At 28.6% G+C, this 27,298-nt stretch overlaps 1 protein-coding gene across 1 annotated transcript in view; it reads right to left on the bottom strand.

The window, feature by feature from the left end:
- LOC129907186 (zwei Ig domain protein zig-8) overlaps positions 1–27,084 on the bottom strand; it is a 306,807-nt gene extending 279,723 nt beyond the window's left edge. Inside the window, exon 1 of the mRNA XM_055983283.1 lies at positions 26,944–27,084. Coding sequence (XP_055839258.1) covers positions 26,944–27,022 — 79 coding nt within the window. The 5' untranslated portion in view covers positions 27,023–27,084. The remainder of the gene's footprint in view (positions 1–26,943) is intronic.
- Between the last annotated feature and the right edge of the window lie 214 nt (positions 27,085–27,298).

Here is a 27,298-nt window from a genome sequence, read left to right as displayed (position 1 = left end):
CGTGTATTTTAACACGCAAATTCAACTTACAACCCACATCCCTACAAAACAGTTCTAAGTGTAGTTACACTCCTGTTTAATTAATGCTTGGAAGGAAACAAAAAAAAAAATCGGACGCTAGGTGGCGCTATGGTATGCTGATGCTGGATGTGATGCTGATGGAGATTGTTTAGCGCTCGTTAGCTCGCTATACAACCTTAATTACTCCACGGGGGATTGTAGAAACTATATTGGCACTCTTGTGGTTGTCCTGTAACCTGTGTACGTGTGTTTGTGTTTGTTAATATTCTGGTAATGACAAGCATTCTCAAAGAAGGCACAAACCCAAATCAGCTTCAGATGCATGGCAGAGTAGAGAATTTTGTGGCGGCGGCGACCCTATCGCGAACAGATTTCCAGGGATACCTTTGCTCTATGGCCTCCTTGAAAGCCTAGCCGACTTACTACCATACTGACACACAACTACATATAAAACCTATATAACTGAGGCTAAAAGTTCAAAGCGTGAAACAAATTCATGTGAGAAAATTGTTATTTTGCGTGAAAATGACTGCTGCCATTAACCCAGTGGTTAAATGGCACACACACTCGTATTTTACTCACACACACATATGAAAGAGCTATCGCGTTATAAAACTGAAATTTGTTATTTGGGGTGGCTTTTTCTGTCGTTTGGCCTCGGCCACCCGCTAAATTCACATCAGCCATCATCATCAACAACCCCATTTCTACCATTTTTTCGAGGGTGAAAGAGTGTTGTAGTTGCTCACTCTGCCACTATACACATGTCGGTCGGCTTACGAGAGTAAAATGACATCGAACATACGGTTTGACATTGGATTGATGATGGGAAGAAAAAAACAGAAAAAAAAAATAATGGAAAATAGAAATATTTTATGTGATGAAATTTTTGCTAGGGGTGGAATTTTGATTCAATGCTATTGGGTTGGCCTTTCAATAAATTAATGGCTTCCTTTTTTTTCGTTTTTTGCTGGCACACACGTTTGAGAGTTAACGCGTTCTAAATTCAAAACATATAGATGGAAGGTATAGTATTCAGTCAATAGGTAGGTTGATGATAAAAACATAATATTATTGAAAGTGAATTTCAAAATAAGGCCTTTAAAAAGGGGGAAAAAAAAAATACAGAAAAAATGTTTTTATTTTATTGAATAGAAAAATAAGTGAATTGAAAAGTTTTCTTTGATCTTGTTTTGTCTATATTCTTTTTTTTTTCGTACTAAATGTAAATTAACACAAATATTTCATTTAAAAGTTTTTATCTACCTTAATTTAATTTAGTTTAGGTATTTTTTTTTTTTAGTTTTAGTTTTTTTTTTTGCTTAAAAATTTAAATAGGTACTCCATTTACAAAAATTGGTTAAACAATTTTAAGATAATACGCAATTTCAAATTAAGAAGAAAAAATAGTTACTATAAATAACTAATTCTTTGTTCTGAATGAAATTATGTAAGAAAAACAAACAGGAAAAACAAACAACCAATAAAATTGTTATTAGGTAATTCTTGTTCGAATAAACTTATTATCTCAAATTTTTCATTCATTTAGTAAAATTTCTAGCTTATGTACCTTTTTGTAATAGAAAATTATATTAAAGTCTATTCTGTCCGCCATTTTGGAACCACCATTTTGAAAAAATAAAAGTTTGACGATTTTTGTATTTCTCATACTAATATGCTTCAGTGTTCTAAATTTGATGACTTTTACTTATTGTGTCAACTTAATTTTTACTTCTTATTTGGCAAAAATAATAATTTACCAAATGATCCATTAAAATAAAAAAATATTGTAAAATTAGGAATTTTGCATTATTTCGACAAATTTCAAAGCACCAGAAGTCCGGAATCCTTAAACAATCAGATCTTTTTTTTTACTTAATATTTAGCTCATAAAATAATTGTCTAAAGCTATTATATTATATTAAAAAAATAAGCGTTACGTTGGTCAATTTTTTTTTTTCTAAAAAATACAATTTTTAATTTTTTTTCAAGTTTCAAGGTCAAACTGGAGGCAGAAGATATTAACTGATTTTGATTATTTTTTGAACCCCTCTTAGTCATCACCATTCGCAACTTTTTCGCGCTATTAGGATTTGAAATTCGACTTAGAACAAAAATATTTTCACTTTAATGCGTCATTTGAGGGGGGAAATCCTTCTGGATTTTTTTTATTTTTGCATAATTTATTTTATTAGAACATGTATAATCAAAGAAAGTTTTTAACGTATAAAAAATTGTTTAAATAACTGTAAAATTATATTTTTGAAAGCATTATATTTTAAGTTTTTTCTTTAGTAAGATATTTCTGTAAAAATTAAAATGTAAATGTCGTCAGTCTGGTAGACTTAAGATAAATTGTGAATAGAATTATAATTTTTAAGTCAATAAAACTAACTAAACTAATTTATTTTTTTTTTCCTGATAAATTAATTTATCTACTGAAGAAACTGTTTTCAGTGGTCTTAGCCTTAATAAGCCTCAAAAGTCCCTATATAATTCCGAAACCCACGCGCTCCGAACCTCCCACAGTACGAAAACTTTAAACGCATTTTTCTGGAAACGAGTTTTTTTCCGCGCCGTGCAACTCAAAAACTATAATGACTTAAAATTAAGTGCAAATTACTCGTTAACTAATTGCTTGAACCTAAAAGTTCAATAAAATTTTTACAATAAATATTTTTTTTAACAATTTGTTTATAAGAAAACAATACATTGTGTTTTTTCGTTTTTTTTTTTTGTCTCTAATTTTTGTTTTACACTTTTTTTTTACTAAATTTAAAATCATGCAATGCGTAAAGATATATTCTAAATAATTTTCTGGACCTGGGCATTGCACGGCGCAAACTCGATACGTCAACTTTAAATAGCTGTAGAGCCGCCATTTGGTTTTTTTTTTTTTTGCTACTTCAAAAAATGTCAATACTTCACAATGTCAATTATATCATTTATACTTTTCCAAATTTCCATAAATACTTTCGGTTTTCCAAAAAAAAATTATTGAAAAAGCTGTCGTCTAGAGGGATTTTCCCCCTTAGCTTGTTACCTCTATTCACAGTGGTGAAAAAAAAAACATACAAAAAATTTGTTTGAACATTAAGACAATAATAATTTATTATATAGCTAGTATAAAAGCTAAATTAAACACCAAACTTTAGCTGGCACTCTGTTCTATATGAAAAATGTCAGATGACATTTTTTTTTAAATACAAACAAGTATTTGGCAACTCTTTTCAAATGCTGAAAAACACTAAAACAATATCATATATTTTGACAAAAAAAATTAGTATTTTTATGGTTTTTTTGGATTTTTCTTATTATTTTCCGGAAACAAAATATTTTGAATGTGGTCCGCTCATTACAAATATTATTACCTCTATCTAATTCTACAAAATTGATTTACTTACGGATTAAAATCACTGATTATTCCTTTTTTTTCCTATTCTTTAGCAGTCAAAACGGAGGGATTCACTTTATCGTATTCTTATTCATCGATTTGTCACTGCTTATTAAAATATGGGTATTGATTTTTTTTCAAGTGCATCATATAGAGTTTGATATACCAAAAGATCCCAAATAAAAAATCTTTGGTGTTTTTATTCCAATATTTATTACAAGAGGAGACGACGTATGCAAACCTTTCAGAAAGCTCAACATCCCTTATCAAATATCCACTTACCCGGTTATTTTATTTATTTATTATTTATTTTTTTTTTTTTTTTCAAACCAATTCCCTCATATTAAAATTATAATACTGAAAATAATATTAAAAAAACTCAACTCAACAAAAAAAATAAAAAAAATAAAGAACATTAAGGAAGATAAACGAAAATTGAAAAAGATCTTCGGATAAAGTACATAAACACATTTTTATTATTTGAAAATAAATTTCTAGTTCACTACGCACATTCTTTGGAATTTGCGGTGAAAGCTATTTCCTCGAACAGGATAAAAATTTTAAAAAAAAAAAAAAAAAAAAATCGAAAAAAAACGATAAATATCCTTTTTTTTGTTATCCTTCGTTTTGAAGGCTCCACTTTTCGAAATCAACAAAACAAACATACACACTCAATACAAACAACCATATGAATGCCCAACCAGGTGAAACGAATACTCTCTCTGTTTTGTGTTGAGTTGAGTTGGTTTGTTGGTTGGATGCCCCCCTCCCCCACCAAAAAATCTCAGCGAAGATAAACTCCTTCCTACGCATATTCCCCCCCAAACCCGTTTCTACTTTTTAACTTTTTTGTTGTGTGTTTTTCTTAGATCCTCGAGGGACACAATTCGGATGAAAGGGGTTTTAATTTCAAATCCTAACCAAGTTTTCTTGTCACCAATTTGATTTTTCATGGGCGAAAACAAACAAAAGCAACAGCGATGTAGGGGAAAAGGGGGAGAAAAGGGGTATAGTTGTTGTATAACATCGTCCTGATGATGCCGCAGAGAGGGGTTAGAGTGTCAATGAAAACAATGCACGTGTAGTGTTCGGGTTTGTTATTTTGGATTTTCAAGATATTCTCGTATCTTTTTTCGTCTTTTTGTTGTTGTTGTGGTTGCTGGATGCCAAAGAAATATTATAGGGGAAACTTTAAACTAATTTAAAAGCGAATCTTAAATTGAAGATGAAAGACAGATGTCGCTGCTTGTTCCGCACAGAGGAAGGTTCTCAATTTTCTTCATTTCCATCTTAAACAACAACAAAAAAAAAAACCAATGATAGTCCCGAGAAGTAAGTTGAAAGCTTTTGAAAGGAGCATTTTTAAGTTAGTAAATAGGGTAAAGTAGGGTATATAAGCAAGCAAAAGCATAATAAAATGCTGCTATTTAATTATTAAGAATTCTCGGTTAAATGGAAAAATTCCTTAAGAATTATTTGTTTGCGAAACAGGAAGCTTCTTCAGAAAAGAGTTTACCTTTGTCAAAATTTCCCCCAAAGGCAGTTAAGAATCTTATACATGCGTTTATTTTGGGGAGGGTTGGAAAGTTGAATATTTTCGTCATTCGTTTTTTTTTTTTTTTTTTGAGGGAGACATTTGAGTGGCGGAAAGAGATATCGAATAAATATATTTGAGTGTTTTTCTTCGTTGTTGATGTTTTTTTTTTTAGAACGTATAAATTCAAAATGTCATCTCGGAGGAGGATGACATTGAGAAGGAAAGATAGACAGGTGTCCTGATGTGGTGTACAGAGGTGAAGTCTTAAGTTGAAATGTCTTTAGGCTAATAAGCAGTGACTTATCATTTAGAGAGGGTTGGTTGGTATACGAGTATAAAGGGGACAATGTGGAAGAAAAAAAAAACTTTTTGCATTGATAAAACATAAAATGAAATGAGATTAATGAGTGACATTTTGAGGGGGTACAGATAAAAATGTATGATTTTATAGAGTTGTTATTTGTTGGTAAAGAATTTGTTTGTAAAAAATTTCCAATTTGTTTTTTAGGTGATTTTGGGAAAAAGAAAAAAATAATCACACAACTTTTAACTCTCCCAATAATAGTTCACACTTGCTCAGTGCGTATTTTTACTAGGCGATAAAAATGTATGTATTCTTCATAAAAGCTGATTGAAAGTGAGGTCACACATTAAAAGGTTTTTTTTTATGAAAGTATAAAATTCAGATACTACCGATGGGAACATATGCCACTAACTAATTTTATCGCACAATTTAAGAATGTTTTTAGTTGATATCAAGATTTCAACAACAAAAAAAGATCGCTGTCAAGAAGCAGTAAACAGCACATCCCTTTAGAAATCTAGTCTTTCAAGAAGTACTCAAGACCCAAGAATTTGAAATAGAATTTTTAAAAAAGCTTAAAACATTTATTTGCTTTTATAAGAATAAGAATTGTGATCATTTATTTATTTTTAAGTTCAAATAAATAAAAAAAAAAAAAAAAAAACTGCTGGCTGGACATATTGAACTGTATAAGACTCCAGTTGCTTATCATCCATAGCATTAACTAGTGCTGTAAACGTTTTTTTTTTCTTTGATTTTGCCTTTCAGTTTAAAGCCTTTGATTTTTTTTTAAATTCATGTAAAAATGCAAAAAAAAAACAAAATCTTCTAAAACCATGGCCGAGTCTTTTTAAGATTTTATTTAAGTTTTTAAAAATTAATTTTCGTGGGAGGGTTGGTTAGATAAAATGGATTCTTTTCCATTCACATATTCGAAAAAAGATCGTAAGGATTCCCGATTTTTTTTTCTCTTATGGTAAAATTGCTAAGTATGTTTAATGTTAATAATTTAATGTTAGACAAGAAACGCAAAAAAAAAATTTAAATGTTGGTTTATTAATTTACTAAATAAAATGCACGACTGGGTCGCACGAACTTGCTCTTAGAGTTCAAGTTGCTTAAATTTTTAAGACTTTTGATATAGAAATTTAGAAAATGTAGGTACCTACTATATGGGTACAGAAAAAAAAATAAAAAAAAAAAAATTAAATTCGTTTTTTAAAAAAATAATATAAAATCTGAAATCAAATTGGCCCCCAAAACAAGTATGCAGTTTTGATTGATATATTAAGATGCATTTTTAGAAAAAAAATTTTCAAAATCGTTAGAGCCGTTTTTTAAAAAACTAATTTTTTATAAATAATTTTTTGGAAAAAAAGTTTTAAAATACAACTGGTATGCCATTTTGTAGAAATCACTGATCAACATCTAAATACAAAATTTCAAAAAAATTCAATGTCCCGTTTTCGAAAATTTGATTTTTCAAAAAAAAAATTTTCAAAATTTTTTTAAAAATCCAAAAATTATTTTTTTCAAAATTTTATTTTTGGCTTATATTTAAATTATATAAATGCTTCTTAACAAAAAGTTTCGTTGAAATCGAATAAGAGGTTTCGGAGATAATCGGATTTGAAAAAAAACGGTTCTATGGCAGGTACCGTTAATAATGATTCTCAAAAAAAAATTTTTTCATTGAAAGATAGACCTTAGCTTAAAACTAACATTTGAATTTTTTAAACAAAATCGTTGGAGCCGTTTTCGAGATATTTCAATTTTACTAAAATCGGTATATGACAAGTACCGTTATTTTTGGTCCAAAAAAATTAATTCCAAAAACCCCTCTGGAGAGTCGCCAAATAACGCTACATACCAAGTTTGACATTAATCGGTCCATCCGTTTAGGCTGTAGCTCCTTATACAGACAGACAGACGGACATCCGGGACCCACTTTTTTGGCATTGTCTACCATCGTAATGTCATGGAAAAATGTAATCTCAACTTTTTTTTTTTTTACGAATGCATAACTGATATATAGTACCTATATCGCAAGTAAAAAATGTAAGTATTTAAATGGTCTTATTCTTTAAACGAAGCTTGCCATAAAAATTATTATTTAGCAAAAAAGAAAATTGAGGAAAAATTTTTTGGAGACATTCAACACACAAAATTTTGTTACCAAAATCGTTAGAGTCGTTTTGTAGAAAAGTAATAGTTTTCATCTTTTTTCCTTTATAATTACCTTGAGCTGACCTAATTACCTTTATGACTTTTGTGAGTTTCCCTGTAGGCAAAATAGATTTTTAATTTTAGGACCAAAATTAAAGATAGATACCTATCATACCAATAAAATAACAAAAATTACTTTAACGAATTTTTTTTTTCCAAAAGCGTTTTAGTTACCTTCAAATTTAATATGAATAAAATTTTTGCAAAGTATATTTTTGAATTAAAAATCAATATTTTTTTTTTTGAAAAATCTACTTTTTTAAAAACGGGACAACAATTTTTTTTGAAAATTTGTTTTTATATGTTTTTGAAAAATGTTTTAACATTCTTATATGAATATAAATTTTTTTTTTGAAAAAACGGCTCAAGCCGTATAAAATTAAAAAAGTTAAGACCATTTAAATAGATATTTTAGTTAATTTAAAAACAATTAACCTTTTTACATTTCTTATAGCATTAAATTTAAAATTAGTCTTAGTAAATTTTTTACATGTAAAGCTTTAACAAAGGCCCAATTCATTCACTCTCTATTTTATTTAAAGTGACCATTAAAAACAGGAAATTTTAAAATTTTTTGGTATTGGATTTTGACAGATTTTTTATTTTTAATGTTGACTTTAAATATAATTGAGAGTGAGAAAATAAGACCCAAGTAGTTTTACGGTAAGAGTATAAATCTACGTGCGACCTTGTCGTGCATTTTAATTGTAAATTACACTAGTTTACAAAAAAATAAGAATTTTTTGGACACCAAGTGCCGTTATACTTTTCGTATAGATTTGAGCTCAGGGAACTCGAAAATCCTATCTAAAAAAATATTTATGGATAGGTGTTCGAGATATGATTTTTCAAAGTTTTTTGTGTTTTTTTTTCAGCATACTTAGCAATCGGGCTATATCTTGAGTAATAACTAATAAACAACTAATCTGAACAGAAAAGACCAAAAACAGTAGATTTTGAGAGTCCACATTTTATCCAATTTTAGCGGTAGATATTCAATTTTTGTGACCATTATGTTGAAATATAAAGTATTTTCTTTTCTCCGTTTCATGTTCAAAATCTATAAATGCTTAAAGGATAAAAATAGACGATTTAGTAAAAACACCAAAAATGTCATGTTTTTCTCTTTTTCGAATAGTTTTTCATTAGTTTTTACAATATTTTAATTTTAAATTTTTTTTAAAAGGATACCATATCGATAGGAAATTTAATTATCTGCAAGAAATTACTTAATAAAAATTTTCATTTTCAAATTATAGACGAAAACACAAAAAATAACAAAAAAAAAGTCGAAAATATTGATCGTTACAAAAATTATCATATCTTTATAACTCTTCCATAGATTTTGAAGAAAATTATCTTGTGCACTAAACACAAAAAATATAAAAATGTTATTCCAGTGTTTGTTGCTTATTTGATCAGCTTTCAGGAACCAGTTTTTCTGTTCAGATTAGTTGGGTATTACTCAAGATTTAGACCGATTACAAAGTATGCTGGAAAAAAAAAAACGACAAGAAACTTTGAAAAATTATACATATCTCGAAAACGTATCCATCGTAATTTTTTTAAAAGTGATTTCCGAGTTCCTGAGGTCAAAGTACGTAAGAAAGAAATAGTGGGATTGAGTGTCCATTTTGGCTGTAAGCCAGTATTTTTAATTAAAAATTAGTTTTTATTTTTAAATAGGCTCTAATGATTTTGAAAATATGTATATTTTCTAAAAATTCATCTTATTATAATTAAGTTTAATATGTACTTGTTTTGGAGCTCAATTTGATTAAAAATGTTCGGGGATTGCTACAAAATGGCAAACCAACTTTATTTAAAAAAAAAACCTTTTGAAAAAAATCATTTAAAAAAATCTAGTTTTTTTCTTTAAATGGTTCTAACGATTTAAAAACTCTTTTTTAATACCTATTTTTTTAAAGCTCAATGTCATTTCAGATGGTGTGTTTATTGAAAGAATTTTATTTTTTTTACAAATTAACAAAGATGTATTATTTTAACAACTGGAAATCCAAGAGCATGTTCGTGCGACCCAGTCGTTTATTTTATTTTTATATTTTACTCTGTATCCCAAATGTATTGCTAAATAAGATTTTATCTTTAAAATAAATTTAAATAAAAAATACAAAAAAGTACGTATACACCATAGTGTACATTTTATACTATTTTTTTTTTTTACTAAAATAATATTATTTTTTTTAATATTTTAAATTACTTTAAAACTATCATATAAATATCAATTAAATATCAATTAAATATAAGCTAGAGTCTCTAATATGCAAAAAATCAATTTGTTTTAGAAATCTACTAAAATGCATATGGGCTAATGGTTTCACTATAATATTATTTTATTTTATTTTGAATTTAAGTCAAATGTACAACATGCATCCTAGCCAGTTCAAAGTCCTCCTCAACAACACAATTTTTTTCGGTTCTATTATTTTCTGGTTCAAAATCCATAACTCTTATAGATCCTAGTACAATTCCATAGAAATTTTATAGTAAAAACCTTTATATCCCTCAAGCCCAAGTTCCATGGAAAACTGTAAGAAAAAAGTAAAAAGTACCCAACATCCACTTGCCCCATTTGCGGTCACCTTTGATATAAAACTCCACATCGGATTACAAAAGTTGTTTCTTTGTATATAAAAATTAACAAAAGGATATAAATTCTACTCTACATGTGCGGGTTTGCAAAAAAAAAAAAAAAAACATAAAAAAAATAAAAAAAAACATATAAAAATTGAAAAGAAGTGTAAGTTTAAAACTCAAATAAATAATAAGTAAAATGCCGTCACCCACTTGACAGCCTGTCAAGGTCCATGTCATCTTATTTCATTGTTTGAATAAATTTTTGCTCCCCCACAAAAGACTCATAGGTTGTGTTGTGGGTAGTTGAGGTTTGCTTGACTGTGATAAATCTGTAATTCTTTTTGAGACATTTTTTCTTGCTTTTATTTTTTTGTTATTCTCACTTAGATTGAAAGGGGATCAAATATTGCCTCAGGATATCGTCGTCATTGGATGGAAAGTTATGGTAGGTAGAGGTAAAAGCGAATATAAAAATACGGGTCGGGTAGGTGTATATAATATTTTTGTTTAAAGGGTTTAGCAAAAAAAAAAAAGCTATTTCACTTTGAAAGATTGATGGAGACGCTTTTTACGCAGAATTTTCAATTTGTTATATTCGTCTCAGTGAATATGTACAAGTTTGTTTGTTTGCTTTATTTTTTAGGAATTTTATTTTGTCCCTTAAAGTCAATAAGGGATGATGGTTTTATGGGATTTTGAAGAGTAATCGATTTTCATTCATTTTGAAGAGAAAAGTGTATATCAGCTGTGACTAATAAGGTCAAGGGATTATAATCTGTATAGAAAAGCAGAGTTATACAAATGAGGAAATCATTTCAGCCTGACTGAGTTTTTTTTTTCATCATTGACGTGTAAGTAGTAACAACCTACCTTATACAATTTTTTTCAGTTAAGGTAGATTTAAAATAAATTAACAGAAAGGTTTTGTAAATGGAAGAAATGTATGCATCCGTTAATAAATATCGAACTTGGAATTTTATTCATCGAAGCTTAATAGGTAGGTATAAGATATGGAAAAGTTGTGTTTATTTTTCTTTATAAGAATGTACGTGTAATGATGCACATTATGTATAATTTAAAAAAATTAATTAAACATTGAATATGCTAAAGTACTCCACAAGTAGAAGAAAACTTCACTTTATATGGTTTATACGCACAAATCAAGACTTATTTTGCATATATCATTTCAGATATAACAAGTAGCAAATTATATTAAGTTGATGAAAATACAATTTTGTTTTTTTCTTCTTTTTATTAAAATTTAAAAAAAAATCGGTTTAAGTGCAACAAGATTAAAATATGTACGTAACTTTATAATACAGGTTTTGTAGGACTATCTCACTAAAATACTTTTAAAAAAATAATTTTTTTACATCCAAACTTCTTTGGAAAATGATACACTGAAAGAATTTGAAATTAATAGGTATCTTTCAAAACATATAAGTTCCACTAAAATGATTTAAGACTTCAATTATTGGAATTTTTAAGAGCTCTAAGGGCAAGAATAAGTCTTTAAAAGCTAAAACCAACAAAGATTGAAATACTCGGGAAACTTTGTTTGACATTTTTGACAAAGTTGTGACCGATCCTTAAATCTGAAAACCTAGCACGTTCATTGGGTCATTATAAATACCTGAACCAAGAATTAGTACTACAAAATTTTATTTTCATCTACAGAATCTTCAAGTAAAGTGGGCTAAATGGAATGGAATACAAAAAAAAGTGAAGCAAATTTGAAAATAATTCGAAATGAAAAAAAAAAAAAAAAATAGTTTAAAAGTAGCAACTTCCAGTTATAAAAAAGCTTTATTTTTGCTTGTGATACCTTTGCAGATGCATACAATTTAGTGTGTCCCTTATTTTGAAAAATTTCTCAGTAAAAAAAAATCGTTATATTTACCCGTGCCGAATTAATTTTTCCATACAAAATAAATGTATATTTAAAGTGTGTACTGAAAAATTCGTTATGTTATTATGTAATTATTCATCATTTTCATTTTCTTGATATCTGACTTTTTAAGTAACTTAATTGTTTAAACTAAGAAAATTTAAAAAATATCATTTTCGAATTAACAACAAAATCTTATTATTATCGTTTTTTTTAATCAATTTTTTTTAAAGATGACCAATGAATTTTTTGAAACTTTGTTCTTTTATCCTTAATTCGAATTCGAAGTAAGATAATCTATATTGTCATGTTTCGAAAATAAACCTTCACTTGGATTTCTTGTATCAAAAAAACGTGACGCCATTATTCTTTTTTTTTTTTTTTTGACTGCAACTGCTTGGAATTAAGATTTTTTTGCAAAAGTTGTTGGTACCTAATCAAAAAAAAAAAAAAAAAAAAAACAAGAAATAGAATGGTAAAAGGTCTTAAACTAAATTTTACAAAGTTTGCACTTTTTAGACATTTTGTTCAATTCTTTTTATTAATTTTTGTTCATTGAATATGGACAGTTATAATTTAATCCAAGATTAAACACTATTTTGATATAAAAACAGCTAAATTTCTAACTTATATACTGTTTTGAAGACTTATTCTTATTTAAATTTAAATCACGACCCACGGGTTATAACACAACTGTTTTCTGATTTCTTTCAAAGTGCTTTCAACTGTGATACTCTATTCTGTGATACTTCAAACTGTGATACCTTAATCTGTGATAAATCTGACGAAATGGCTCAAAATTTTGACCAACTGAAATCTTTTACTTACTTCACTGATATGAACTTTAACATTAATACTGACAATATTGTAAAGTTCATATCTAACCTTGACGATAGTTGTATACCAGGCCCTGATGGTATACCTTCTACTATTTTGAAAAAACTGTGTAAGTCACTTGTCATTACCTTTGTCTGTTCTTTTTAACTTTTCAATTTCTTCTTGTGTGTTTCCGTCTATTTGGAAAAATTCTTTTATAATCCCTCTGCATAAAAAAGGAAAAAAAGACGAAATTAAAAATTATAGGCCTATTGCCAAATTATCTGTGATACCTAAGCTTTTAGAGGCTATTATTTGTGAATCTTTATGTTTTTATGTTAAATCTCTTATTGTTCCTAATCAGCATGGTTTCACAAAAGGACGCTCCACAGTAACTTTTTTAATAGAATTGGCTGAAAACTGTATTGATTCCTTTAAAAATAAAAAACAAGTAGACTGCGTATTTACTGACTTCAGTAAAGCCTTTGACAAGTTGTCACATAAAGTTCTGCTTTTTAAATTGAGAAAGTTGGGATTTAGCGATTACTTTGTAAGATGGATTAAATCTTATTTACTTGACAGATCTTACTCTGTACTTTTCAATGGTTGCGAATCAAACAAGTTTAAGATCAATTCTGTAATTCCACAGGGCAGCCATTTGGCTCCTATTCTTTTTATTCTGTTTATTAATGACTTACCATCCGTATTAAAACACTCAAAGTGTCTCATTTATGCCGACGATGTGACTATCTTTAAATCTATTTCAAATAATCGTGATTGTGAAGAACTCCAATGTGACCTTAATTTGTTTTTCCACTGGTGTACTCGTAACTGTTTGAGTCTTAACATCGATAAATGTAAAACTATGTGTTTTACTAGAAAACTTTCTTTTAATTCGTTTAATTATCTGTTTAATGGTGTGTCAATTTCTCGTGAAAATGATGTTTCTGTGCTCGGTGTCACATTTGATCGAAAACTCGAATTTGTTCAACATATTAACTCCATTACTAATAAAGCTAACTCAATTCTTGGATGGATAAAGAGAGAGTCGAAACAATTTTCCGATCCCTTCGTTATAAAACAACTTTTTATATCTTTCGTTCGGCCTATTCTAGAATATGCTTGCCAGGTTTGGTCGCCTCATTATGACTGCCATAAAAATAGACTGGAACAAGTGCAAAAAAGATTCCTAAGGTTTGCGCTCAGAGGACTTGGGTGGACTAACCCTTATGATCTCCCACCCTATAACAATAGACTGAAACTCATTGATCTACCCAGTCTTGAGAACAGACGTTTATATTTATGTTTTGTATTCATTGTTAAATTAATCAATGGTAATATAGACTCTTTGGACCTTCTGTCTCGTATCAACTTCAATATTCCACAAAGAAACTTAAGAAACATACCAGATTACCAGATAGTATACTTATTTCAAACTGTCGTACTAATTATGAACAATTTTCACCTCTTAATAAAATGTTTAAACTTTTTAACTTACATAACAACAGTTATTATAATTTGTTTGACAAAAGAATAGCAAATTCTAGTAAGTTTAAATTAACATTTTTCTCTATAGTCAATTAAAATCCTATATCCTAGATTAAGTATAATTATTGTAAACTAGTAAATTAGTTATGTTAAATAAATTCAAATTCAAATTAAATTTCATGACTTTTCTTCAAGAAATGTCAGTGCAAATGATTTTTGCAGTTGCATTTTACCGTTAGAAATTTTACAATTAATCTTGTAAAAATGTGGCAATTATTTTGCATATTTTAAGACCGGTTTTAGAAGAACACATTTTTTTTATTATTTATTTTCAACTGGTATCGGCACTATTTGATGTGAATTTTTCGAATATGATTTGTCTCTGTACTAGAGGCAAAGTTTATTTAAAATTTGAGTTTGTTTGAAGAACACATTTTTTTTATTATTTATTTTCAACTGGTATCGGCACTATTTGATGTGAATTTTTCGAATATGATTTGTCTCTGTACTAGAGGCAAAGTTTATTTAAAATTTGAGTTTGTTTCTCAAATACTAAATTAGGAATAGAAAAGTCATTTAAAACTCGTTTTTAGTATTGGTTTCGTGTCGAAAAAAAAATTTGAGGTTTTAATCAAAACCAACATTACGATGATGGAGAATTCCAAAAAAGTGGGTCTCGCAATTCCGTCCGTGCGTCTGTGCGTCTGTGCGTCTGTACGTCCATCTGTACACATTTCCACAGCCTAAACGGGTGGACGGATTTTCTTCAAATTTGGTACAGATGATTTTTATGGAATTCTGAAAGTTGGTTTTTTTTGTTTTTTTTTTTTTTATCTCTCTTAGAAAGTGTACCTCCCATACAAATTTCTCAATTCAAACCAAATAACTCAAAAACGGCTCTAACGATTTTGATTAAAATTTTTGTGTTTAGTATTTACTATAAGAGCCAACTTTTGAAATAAAAAAAATATTTTTTGTACCGTTATTAACGGTACCTGCCATAGAACGGTTTTTTTGGTTTTTGAATATCTCGTACAAGATTAACCCGATTTCAACGAAAATTTTTATACAAAAGCGTTTAAGTAAAAGTAATATTAAAATTTTAGAAAATTTTCAAAAAAATAATTTTTGGATTTTTAAAAAATGTTTCAAAATTTTTTTTTGAAAAATCAATTTTTTGAAAACGAGTTAGTGAAAAATTTTGAAATTTCGTTTTTATGCGTAAATCAATTATTTCTTAAAAATGGCATACCAACTTTTTTTTTTAAAAATGTTAGAAATTTTTTATATATAAAAAATTATTTTTTTAAAAAACGGCTCTAACGTTTTTCGAAATTTTTTTTCTAAAAATACCTTTTTATACAAGTAATAAAATGGCATACTTGGTTTTTTTAAAAACATCATTTAAAACGGTGTTTAATTAATTATAAAAACAGATTTTATTTTTTTACACTTCTTATGAAATTTCTTGAAAATATCAAATAATAAAATTTTCCTAATTTTCTGGAATAAAAAGCTTTAACATAAGAGTTACTTTAGTATAAGAGCAAGTACGTGCGACCCCAGTCGTGCATTTTATTTATTATGAAACAGATTTTAAATCTCTGTTTCATAATTAAAAATTCGATTGTGTGACTCCTGAGGTTTTTTAAATGACCGATTCCACTAAAGTTTTTGCTAAGTTTTTGGTTGGTTAAAATAATACCAAGAACAAATCAAGTATACTTTATTTGATATTTTTAGGTATTTTCATATTGTTTAGATAATAGCATTTAGTTAACTGGTTACAACAATCTACATCTAAATCTTGCTAGTCAATAGGCGCTCGCTGTGCTGTTATCCTCAAAAATTTCATTTTTTGTCAAATAACGATTTAATTTATTTGATCCAACATTAACCTTCATTTTGGAATTTTCGTATCTATGATGAAACTTATAATATCTTCGAGCTTTTTCTTTCTCGTAAACTTACATCGGATTAAAAAATATTTTGATCGAATTTAAGACCGAAAGGAAATTAATATAGGTAGCTTTACCTATCCACAGACAAGAAAAGAACAATCTTATCTACGTTTTCCAATAATTTTTCTATTCTCAGAAGGTACTTTGAACCCTAAAGAAAATCGATAAATCTTGGACTCAGCTTAGAACACTTCCCTGCCTGCAATCATTTCAAAGCCATTAACCTCAGCTACCAGGTAAAACTTTTATTTCATTAATCAGTTTTGCCAAATAAAACCATTTAATGTGACTTTAAATGAAAACCGTATTACACTCTCCTGTGTTCCTCTTAAAGAATATATTCAACACGGTCATTAAATTCAAGATCCAACTTCAAAAACATCATCTTGCGCCAAAACCATAATGATAACCAAACTCAGATAAAAGTGTCATTAACATTTATTTCCCATCTCATCTCGGGGGGAGAGATGAGATGAAAATATACAACTCAGAGTTTGTAGAGTAGAGTGGAGTGAAGTGGATATATACAACTTTTATCTACGAGAGTTGTAGGTAAACAAAACATTTGTCTGGCAATGTAAAACTCAACTTAGCCTCTTTACCTTTCCCTTCAAGTTTCCGAGTAGGTAGAGGTACTTTACTACTTTTTGATGAATTTTTAATTTTAGATCTCGACAATGAAAAAAAAAACAACAACAACTTGAATTTGTTGTGTCCTTTTCTTGACTGGTAAAAACACGGCCGCCATACTTTCTGACAAACTCTCTTTCATACTACATATATGCTCTGCCATATCCGGATTATTGTTATCAATTTTGCGCCAACAACATCCGCATAGAGGAGTTACGATGACGTAGCTGTTGTTGGCTTAGGAACGTTATTTTCTTAACGAGTCCTGACAAGCCGGCTACTCCCACTGTTTCACATGCCAAACAAGGCAGAGGGACTTTGCCACTGTTGCAGCATTTTCCGTTGCTGCTGCATCAATTGTTAAAAGTGTTCATGCACACACCACTCCGAATGGTGTTTGTGTTTGTGCATCATATTGTTCAACCTCGGAACGGAAGGAGCTACTCTCGCATTGAGAAAGACTTGACTCGACAAAATGTCTGCCATGTTGTGTCCGGAGGATATCTGCTGTCCCCAAAAATGAGGAGCAAAAAAACTGATTCCCAATGTCCCAACCAACTTTATACAAAATGCATCAAACCAACAACGTCGTTGCGGGTGGTTGTAGTTGAAGTTGGGGGTAGGATGAAAAAAGGGGTTTAACACGGGGAAAGGTTTTGTTTGCAGACAACATATTGTGAACTTGATATTATTTTAGAATTTATGGCTGTTTAAGTTGATGTTTTTTTGGCTCTGTGCTGGTTCCATTATGAAAGAAACTGCTTATTTCCACACTGTGCTTGTGCTGCCATCTATCTACCTTCCCCATCACCGACTACTGCTGAGTCCCTTTCACTTGGAATGATATGAATTTAGAAAATTGCAACACGAATTTGTTTCATTCACCACTTAGTAGCACTTGGGGCTTCGGCTTTGGGGTATTGTGCACTTGAATTGTTGAAATCGCTTTTGAATGTTGATAAATTGCAGACATCTGGGCTCGGGTGGTGGTGGGATGGTTCGCTTATATTTTCATACATATATACAAAAAATGAACGATAATGGAGATATGATAGGAAGTGGAAACATTTTAGTTTTGTGTTCGTACAATCATTCTTTTTTTTTTGTTTGTCCTCAAATGTTGCTGACAGGCATATGTATACTATAAAGAATGCCAGATCACTTAAAAGTTAAAAATGTATTCATCGAGCTTAAAACTCCATAATAAAAGAGTTTTTTTTTTTTTTTTGTTTAAGTTGTTGGAAAAAGTTGTAATTTTAGGACTTGACATGCAGCTTATAGATAATAAAGGTTTTTGAGTTTGAAAAAGTTTTTAAATTATGAAAATTTTTAATTAACTTCACTACTTACAGAAATTGGAAGTTTTTTTGTCCAAAACAGTAGGTTCCTATGATTAAATTTTTGAAAAATATTTTTTTATGGAACAGTTTTATAAAAATTTTTTTTTTTTTCTATAAAAAGTCAGTTTTTGTGTAGCTTCCTGATAAAAAGTACAAAAGTGCTACGGCTTGGAAAAAAATTATTCTACTATTATATTTTAACTTTAATGTTAAAGAATTTTCATTTGCTAGTCCTTGTGTAGGTCAAATTTTGTATCATGTTAGAGTTTATTAAACTTTACTTTGAATAAAAATTCCTTTTTACAATGTTACTTATCTATCTTATGCGGAAATACTTGGTCAACAAATCGAGGTAAGAAAAAGTGAATTTTACTTTGCATTTTTTATTTCTTTTGATTTCTTAAAATTGACTTTTCTCGTTGCTTTTTTTTCAATTTTCTTGAAAAGAGCTCTAACTTTTACGATTGAATTTGAAGGTCAAACAGAACTGCATATTTTTTTCTCAGAAAATACGAATGCTTAAAATATGGCATTGATTGGTTTTTTTTTTGTTTTTTTTTTTTTTTAGAAAAAAATCCGTCAGTTTTGTTTATATAATGGAAATGGATTCGAGTTCAGAAAGGGTCAAAGATAAATAATGTGGATCTTGATGGTTAATTTAATGGTTCATTTTTTTCTTACGCCTTTTCTCTCTCTTTTGTATGGGGAATATGCCATTTATCAAGGGGCACGGTAGTGCCCAGCCAAGTTCTCTAGCAACTTTGGCACTACACCCTTATTTACAGGAAACAACTCAGTCCATTTTCGACCCCTCTCTAACTTCCACACCAAAGATGCTAGAAATTTCAAACTCACTACATTTGTTGAGCTCGTCAAAACCAAACACCTCACAAAATTTCAGCCTCCTACGATGAGTAGTTTCTGAGATATAGGGCTTCAAAAATCGCAAAAACCGTAACTGACTCACTGACTCACTGACTTACTGACTTATGACAGATCATCAAAATTATGGAGAACTTCCCGATATCGTAGAAACTTGAAATTTTACATGGTGATAGGACTTGTGGTGTATACAAAGGAAAAAATCGAAAATTTGAGATTTTCAATTCAGGGGGCGTGGCATCCGCCCATTTCCGCTGAATTTTCATCATATATTATAGAGCACTTCTGATTATCGTAGAATCTTGAAATTTGGTAGAATAGTAGAGCTGGTAGCTTATACAAAGGAAAAAATTTAAAACTTGAGAATTTCAGCCAGGGGGCGTGGCAACCGCCCATTTCCGCTGAATTTTCATAAATTATTATAGAGCACTTCTGACTGTCGTAGAATCTTGAAATTTGGTAGAATGGTGGAGCTGGTAGTTTACACAAAGGAAAAAATTTAAAATTTGAGAATTTCAGGCAGGGGGCGTGGCAACCGCCCATTCACGCTGAATTTTCATAAATTATTATAGAGCACTTCTGATTGTCGTAGAATCTTGAAATTTGGTAGAATGGTGGAGCTGGTAGTTTACACAAAGGAAAAAAATTAAAGTTTGAGAATTTCAGGCAGGGGGCGTGGCAACCGCCCCCATTTTCACTGAATTTTCATCAAATAAAGAGATTTTATATTCTACAGCCATACCTTGCAAAAAGTAGTGAAATCACAACAAAAACATTACTGTTAAAAAAAGAGCCAAGTTATCCTATATTGAAATTATGCTAGCACAAAAAGTACTGAAATGTAAAAGTGTACCAAGTTCTAAAGTTTGGGTTCAAATTCGTATCAATAAAATTTTGATTGTTTACTTGGCAATTTTTGAAATAACTTCAAAAATCGATGGTTAAGAAAAATTGTCAATTAATTTCATATTCAAAATTCTGAGATAACGGTGAAAAGATGTTCTTTTTCTAAACACATTATATCTTTTGATCTAGAGCACATAACAAATTTATTTGACTTTAACTTTATGCATGCTGATAATATTACCTTTCATTTTTATATATCACACATAACGGTTCGTGCTCTACAAGTTATATAATCTTTAATTGAAAAAAACTTGAAAAATACCTCAAAACACCTGTGAAGATTTGTTGTCGATGACCAACCACCAGTGTAGGAAGTACCGTAATCTCAGTTTGAAATTTCGACATGGTTGGCTTTAAAAAATTCTTACTTTTTGCGTAGGCATGGTAGAAATATGATGGAAGCTTCATATAAAACGTGAAATAATAATGATATATATTTTTTATGAAAACTAATTGGGTTAAAAAATTCTAGCTCTTTTTGTAGATGTTGTATAGACATGGTCGATATAAATATTTTGAGCTGAAACAATAAGCTTTCAGAAGGTATAAAATTTATTGTAGGTTGTCATTTTTTTTTTTTTTTACCTCCCCCAAATATTTTTGCTCATTCGATAGAGCATTGGCTAAATATCACTACGCTGATTTTTCGCACTCGCGAAATTCACCTTACCGCCGCCATTTTGGATTTTAGTTTTTGTTGAATATCTCGATTTCTATTTATCCTACATAAAAGTTGAGTATACAACAAACGTAGGCAATTAAATTTCGCGTCTTTTATGTTAAGAACACTTTTTCGATATTCTGAATATTAAAAAAGTTACAAGCCAAAAAATAAAAAAAAACCGAAAAAATGACAGTTTTAAAGATTTGAGCACTTTTTATCAAAATTATGAAAAAACGTATCGAGAAATAATTATTCGCCTTAAAATTCTCTACAACTCTGTAATACAACTTTTTTTTGTTATTTTAGGTCGGTTAATGAATTGAAAGGTAGATACATAACATAATTATTGGTTTTGTGTAGTGTAAGTAAACAAATAAGTTGATAAAAAATGCAATGCAATAGCTTAACCGCAGCAGTCCTCGAGTGCCATAAGTCTTTTTTTTTAATTATGTCTGTATTTCGTTTTTTGGCTAGAAAATAATGTTTATCCTTAATTCTGATTTGTTTTTTAATCATTTTCGTTAGTACAAAAATTGGTGGTTATCGAATTTATAGAGCAATTGGCATGAAATTAAAAAAAAAAACTAAAATTGGTATTTTCAAATGAACTATTTTTTTTTTTTTGATAAAAGTATGTGTTTCGTTTTCCTAAGGAAGACGGTCTATACTTTTTTTACCAACCGCTTTTAATTCAAAGACCGAAATTTTATTAGAGACAGAATTGTTCTAGGGTAATTTTTTCAATCGAAGAACAGTTTAGAAATGCTTGGTCCTATAAGAAAGAATGGTTTTTATTTTATTTTCCCCATTTTATAATTTCCCTTGTTTCAACTTTAAACTGTTTCTGAAAAAATTATTTATTAATACTAAATTCAATTAGCATATTTTCATGTTATATTTTCAATAAATTTTGTAATTTTCTTAAATGTAATTTTGTTCCATTTTCACTTTCATTCAAAATTCTCATTAATTCATTTAAAAATTAAATTGAATTAAATGGAATAGAAGGACCTCCAAATGCTCAAAATTTTACTATAAGAGAAGGCTCTGTGTTTTATTTTAATTGTGGATTTTATTTAATTGGTAAATTCTTCCAACTATTTTATTAATATTTTTTTGTTTCATTAGATACTAAGTTTTTATTTTTTATAAGGGTTTTTCGGTAAAATAAAGATTTAAAGATCTAATCATAATTCTGGATCAAGGATAACAAATGGGTATTTAAAATTTAAATATAACAAAAAATATTTTGAAAAGTAATTGAATTTTATCGATATTCAAATTATTGTTTTAAATTAACTGTTTAACGTATTTTCAGTAGGTTTACTTAATTTTATACAGAAAACACTATACACGAAACATAAGCCAGTGTGTAGGTAAGCTTACTCTTCCCGAACTTTAAGTTCTAAGCCGCTTTCAATCGATAAGCTTGAAGAGAAATGTGTGTTCAGCTCACAGTCGTGTGGTCTTATTTTCTTTCGATGATGTTTTTTTTTCTGTTGAACTTTGTATAATTCTCGCTGACATTTTCATCACATCCGGATACTTTTTTTGCACTTAGTTTTCATTTCGTTTCCTTTTATCACTTAGCCCCTCACAATGACAATATGCGATGGTCATGCTCCGATAAATTTTAAAAGTTTTGTTCATTTCTATTTTTTTTTTTTTTATTTTTGCCCTCATATATTCCATTCCGGATCCGATTGTGGCAAAATAACCTATACCAACCGCACTAAAAACATTCATCTTTTTATTTCTCGATAGAGCCATAAAAAACAAAATCCATCGTAGTGAAAATAAAAAAATGAAAAATAGTTTCAAAAGTTTTTTTTTTTTATTATTGCGTTTTTTTTTTCTTGTTCGTCGTCAGTCGTCTTAGTTGCCAAGCGAATTAGTAGTGTTTCGTTGGAGAGAAGTTTTTAATGTTCGAAATTTGTCAGAAGTTTGTTATCCGGGTTTCTTCGATGCTTTTTGCCATGAATAGAATGAGAGAAAAAAAAATCTACTTTTTTATTCTCGATGGGACTTTTGAATTTGAATTAAAATTTTTGAAAATAAAATGTAGAACGAATAAAAAATGAGTAAAAAATGAGTTAGGGAGGGAAAAGAGTGAGAAAAAGAAATAAAATAACCAAACCAAACCATGTTCATGTTAGATGTTACTGCCACAGAGAGTTATGGACTTAGAGTGGAAATCCAGAAAAAAACTTTACAGGCAGTTTGTTGAAGAAAAAATTAATGTAGTTTGTATAACCCAGATGGTAAAAGTTTGTTGGTTTTTCTCGATTAAAAAGAATCAATTAGTTAATGTTTTTCCTTCTTAACAAGGCAAGTAAAAAACGATCAATAATAGTAACAATGTCTTTAAGTAATAGAACCGCAAATAGGTTAATAAGATATCCTTGAACTTAACTGAACTAGTTAACTTATTATAACGACAAAATTATCAGAAGTATTACAATAAACTGTACGAGCTCTACAAGTTACACAATCTTAAATTGAAAAACTTGAAAAATACCTCAAAACACCTTTGGAAATCTGTTGACGATGACCAGTGTAGGAAGTACCGTAATCTCAGCTTGAAATTTCGACATAGTTGGCTTAAAAAAATTCTTATTGATTTTTGATTGATTGATTGATTTTTTTGATGAAAAGTGATTTGATTTGAAAAAATAGCTCTTTTTGTAGAGGTTGTATAGACATGAACTATATAAATATTTTGAGCTGAAACAATAAGCTTTCAGATGATATAAAATAATATTGGTTGTCATATTAAAGACATGTATTTAAAGGAGATAGAATAAATAATAGGTAGATTTTATATTTTTTTTGGAAGAAAAAAATTTTTCTAAGGTTTCACTTCTACCCCGTGTGAATGCCTTTTTTTTATCAAACGTGGAAACTTTTTTGAATTTTTTCCTAAATTATATGCAAAACTTTGGTAATTTTATGTTTATATTATTTCAGTTTGCTTATTATAATTCTTTAAAGAAAAGTACATCGCATGGATCTCGGAATACATATTAACACTTCAATACATAATTATCTGGAGTTAACATTTATCTAGGTATATATAAGATACAGTTTTTGTTGTTTTTACTTCGTGAATTGTTTTGATTTGTTGTCGTTTTTTCACACAATTTTATTCGGATTTGCAATAAAATAACAATATGTATATTAAAACATTTTGTAATAAATGCAAATAAAAATTAAAATGTATTCATACGATACCTAAATACAGAACTGTAATCTTTTGAAAATCCAAAAACGTATTTTTTGAACATTTTTCAAATTTAAAAAATTTCGGTTGAATCTTTTACGAGAAAGCAAGAAATGATAAAAACTATTATATTACGAGTATCTTTCTTTTAAAGGGTTCAGGTCTGTTTTTTGTTATTTTTTTTTAAATTAAATTTAAGTTTTCAAAATTTGATACGGATATGGTAATATTTCTTAAAACTAAGTACGTATATAAAATTGAAAAACTAAATTATTTTTTACCTGATACTGACATATGTATGTAGAGTGTCGTGCTTCTACGTTCAAAATTTAAAAACAAAATACACTAGCCCAAAAAATTAAGCGAACAAAAAAAAATCGTGATTTTTTTAGTGATTTTTGATAGGCTGTATCTCAGTAAAAAATGATCGCATCATGACAAAATAAAAAGCATGTGAAAGCTCTATTCTTCTAAATTCAGGATTAAATGTTAAAATATTTTCTTTCTAACGGTAAAATAGCTAAATTGTTTTAACTGTTCAAAAACCAAAATTTTCCAATTTTTATTCGTTTTTACTGTTCCCCTAAGAAAGTGGGAAAATTTTTTCTGATAAAATGATTATTATTTTTAGAAAGGCTATTTATTTGGCTTGAAGATTCATTTTGTTTCAAAGTTCTACGATTTTTTTTAAACTGCAATATAAGTCATCAAACCAAAAACATACTTTTGACTTTGACTATAAATATCTCAACAACGAATCACTTTACAGAACATTCAAGGACACATTTAAAAACTTCATTTATCAGAAAAAATGTTCCCACTTTCTTAGGGGAACAGTAAAAACGAATAAAAATTGGAAAATTTTGGTTTTTGAACAGTTAAAACAATTTAGCTATTTTACCGTTAGAAAGAAAATATTTTAACATTTAATCCTGAAACTAGAAGAGTAGAGCTTTCACATGCTTTTTATTTTGTCATGATGCGATCATTTTTTACTGAGATACAGCCTATCAAAAATCACTAAAAAAAATCACAATTTTTTTTTGTTCCCTTAATTTTTTGGGCTAGTTATAACTCAAAACGAATTTATACAGTTTGTTGTAAGAGAATTTTTAAAATAATATTAACAACCTCAAGCGAAATTTTGTAAAAAATAAAAAAATTCTTTTTCAAAAATTTATCCTAACTATGGGTAATAATATGTATAGGTACACAAAAACGACTATGAACGTTCGGAGAGCTTTATTTTTAAAAAAGAAGTATCTACTATAAAAACTATAGTATACCTTAGTATACCAAACATACTTTTATGAATTTTAAATAAATTAGACTAAGGGCAAATTTTTCAATAGTCAGATAAACCTCAGATAGAGCTTATTCCTAGGAATAAAAGTTTTTTTTTATATTGACATTTATTCTTCTGATAGTCTAACTGACGATTTAAAAATCAGGGCTAAGAGTACCTATATTACACGGTGTAACACTCAAAATATACGCGGGCGGAGACCTATCACGTTTTGTAGAACTAGTCGCACTGATTACGAAACGGTATTTAAAAAGTCCCTAACACCCCCAAAATCTGGAGTTAGGGGCAAAAAACCTTGACCTTCACCCATTGAAAAAAATCTAGCTTCGTCAAATTTTTACCCATTTTCGATTTTTTTACAGTTTCTGATAGGAGATAAATATAACTTTTCAACAATGTATACAACATGTAACTCGGTTGAACCACCTAGAATTTATAAGCTGTCAAAGTTCATTTACCCAACTTTGACATCAAATTAAAGTATATATTTTCACAACAACATGCTGTTTTAAAAATATATTCTAAAATAATATTTATTTTCAAATCAAACGAGGTATTTTTTATGAAAATCAGTTTAAAATTGGCTTAGAAAAAAAAATTTTACGATTTCAACCCAGAATTACAGAAATTCGAACTTTTAAGTATTGAACAAAAATGTTGTTTTGGCACGTAGTAAGATAACTTAAGCGCCAGGATTTGATAACGGGTTTTTGTAGGGGAGTTCAATACAAACAATTTTTTTCTTTGGGAGGGGGGTCTATCTTCCCCCGTTTAGGTGGGAGTGGCAGTTTTCTAAAAAAAAATTATCAAAATAAAAAATAAATTATTAAAAAACAACGGCAACACTTACAGTAATAAATGATACCATTTCCGAAAGGCAAAATTGTACATTTAATTTTAATTTTTAAATCAATATATTATAACCAATAGTTTTTGAAATAATCGATTTCAAATTTAAAAATAGGCGAAAAAAAATTTTAAAACTCATTTTATACTATTTTTGTCCAGACTGTGAATTAAAAAAAAAAAAAAAATTACTCACACAGAAAACTGCCTCAATTGGTTTCATATCGAACAGTGAAAATTATGTGTTTCTATGTCTTCTAGTTTTTAAGAAAATTGAAAAATTATTTTATAAGATTTTTCTTTTCTCAAAATATTTTTTGTTTTTATTTTGGGGGTGTTAATGACTTTTTAAATACCGTTTCGTAATCAGTGCGACTAGCTCTACAAAACGTGATAGGTCTCCGCCCGCGTATATTTTAAAACCTCATTTTTGTAACACCGTGTTATTGTTTAGTCTAAAGAGAGGAAGATAGAGAGGGAGAATGCCAATTTCGTTTATCAATTTTTTTTATCATAGGTACATAGTCATGTAAAAATTTTAATTTTCTCTTTCTTTTTTCTTAACTTTTCTACGTGTAATTCTTCAACTTATCAAACTTCAATTTATACTTAAAACTTCGTGATGAGTATAAATAAAATTCCATATAAGTCAAATCACCCACAATCATAACCACACTATAATTATTAAATTCAACCAACATCCATCATTTTTTTTTTCCAATTAATCTGTTTTCACTTAATAACTTATCACGATTCTCCATAATTATAGGTACATACGAAAAATCATGAATCGTTATTAAATAGCTTTACCCACAACAAATTTTAAAAAAAAATCATATATAAATCCGACAAGCTTGCATTTATTTTTTTTTATTATAAAATAAATTAAACAAACAAAAAAAAATAAACAACTCACCTTTAATCCTTGTGAAGAAAATCAGCAGGCATAATCCAATCAGCCTCGTTCGTATCCTCAATCCTTGAATGTTGATCATTTTTGAAAAAAAAAAAAAAAATCTTTTTTTCTTGTTAATTTTTTTTAAATATTTTTTTCTACAGAATTATATATATATATATAATTAAATTCAAAACCTGAAAAAAAAAAACACTTATCCACCGCACTGGATATATTTTATTTCTTTTTTTAACTTTTTTATTTTATATCACGTATAATTAAATATGAAGCACTCTCGAGTGAATAAATAATTTTTTTTTATTTTATTTTTAATTTTAATTTCTTGTTGATATATTTCACTGCACAACAGGATATT

This window comes from Episyrphus balteatus, chromosome 1 (assembly GCF_945859705.1).
Source record: "Episyrphus balteatus chromosome 1, idEpiBalt1.1, whole genome shotgun sequence".
Lineage (NCBI taxonomy): Eukaryota > Metazoa > Arthropoda > Insecta > Diptera > Syrphidae > Episyrphus > Episyrphus balteatus.
The sequence above is the reverse complement of the archived record's forward strand: the minus strand, read 5'-3'. Positions and strand labels throughout refer to the sequence as shown.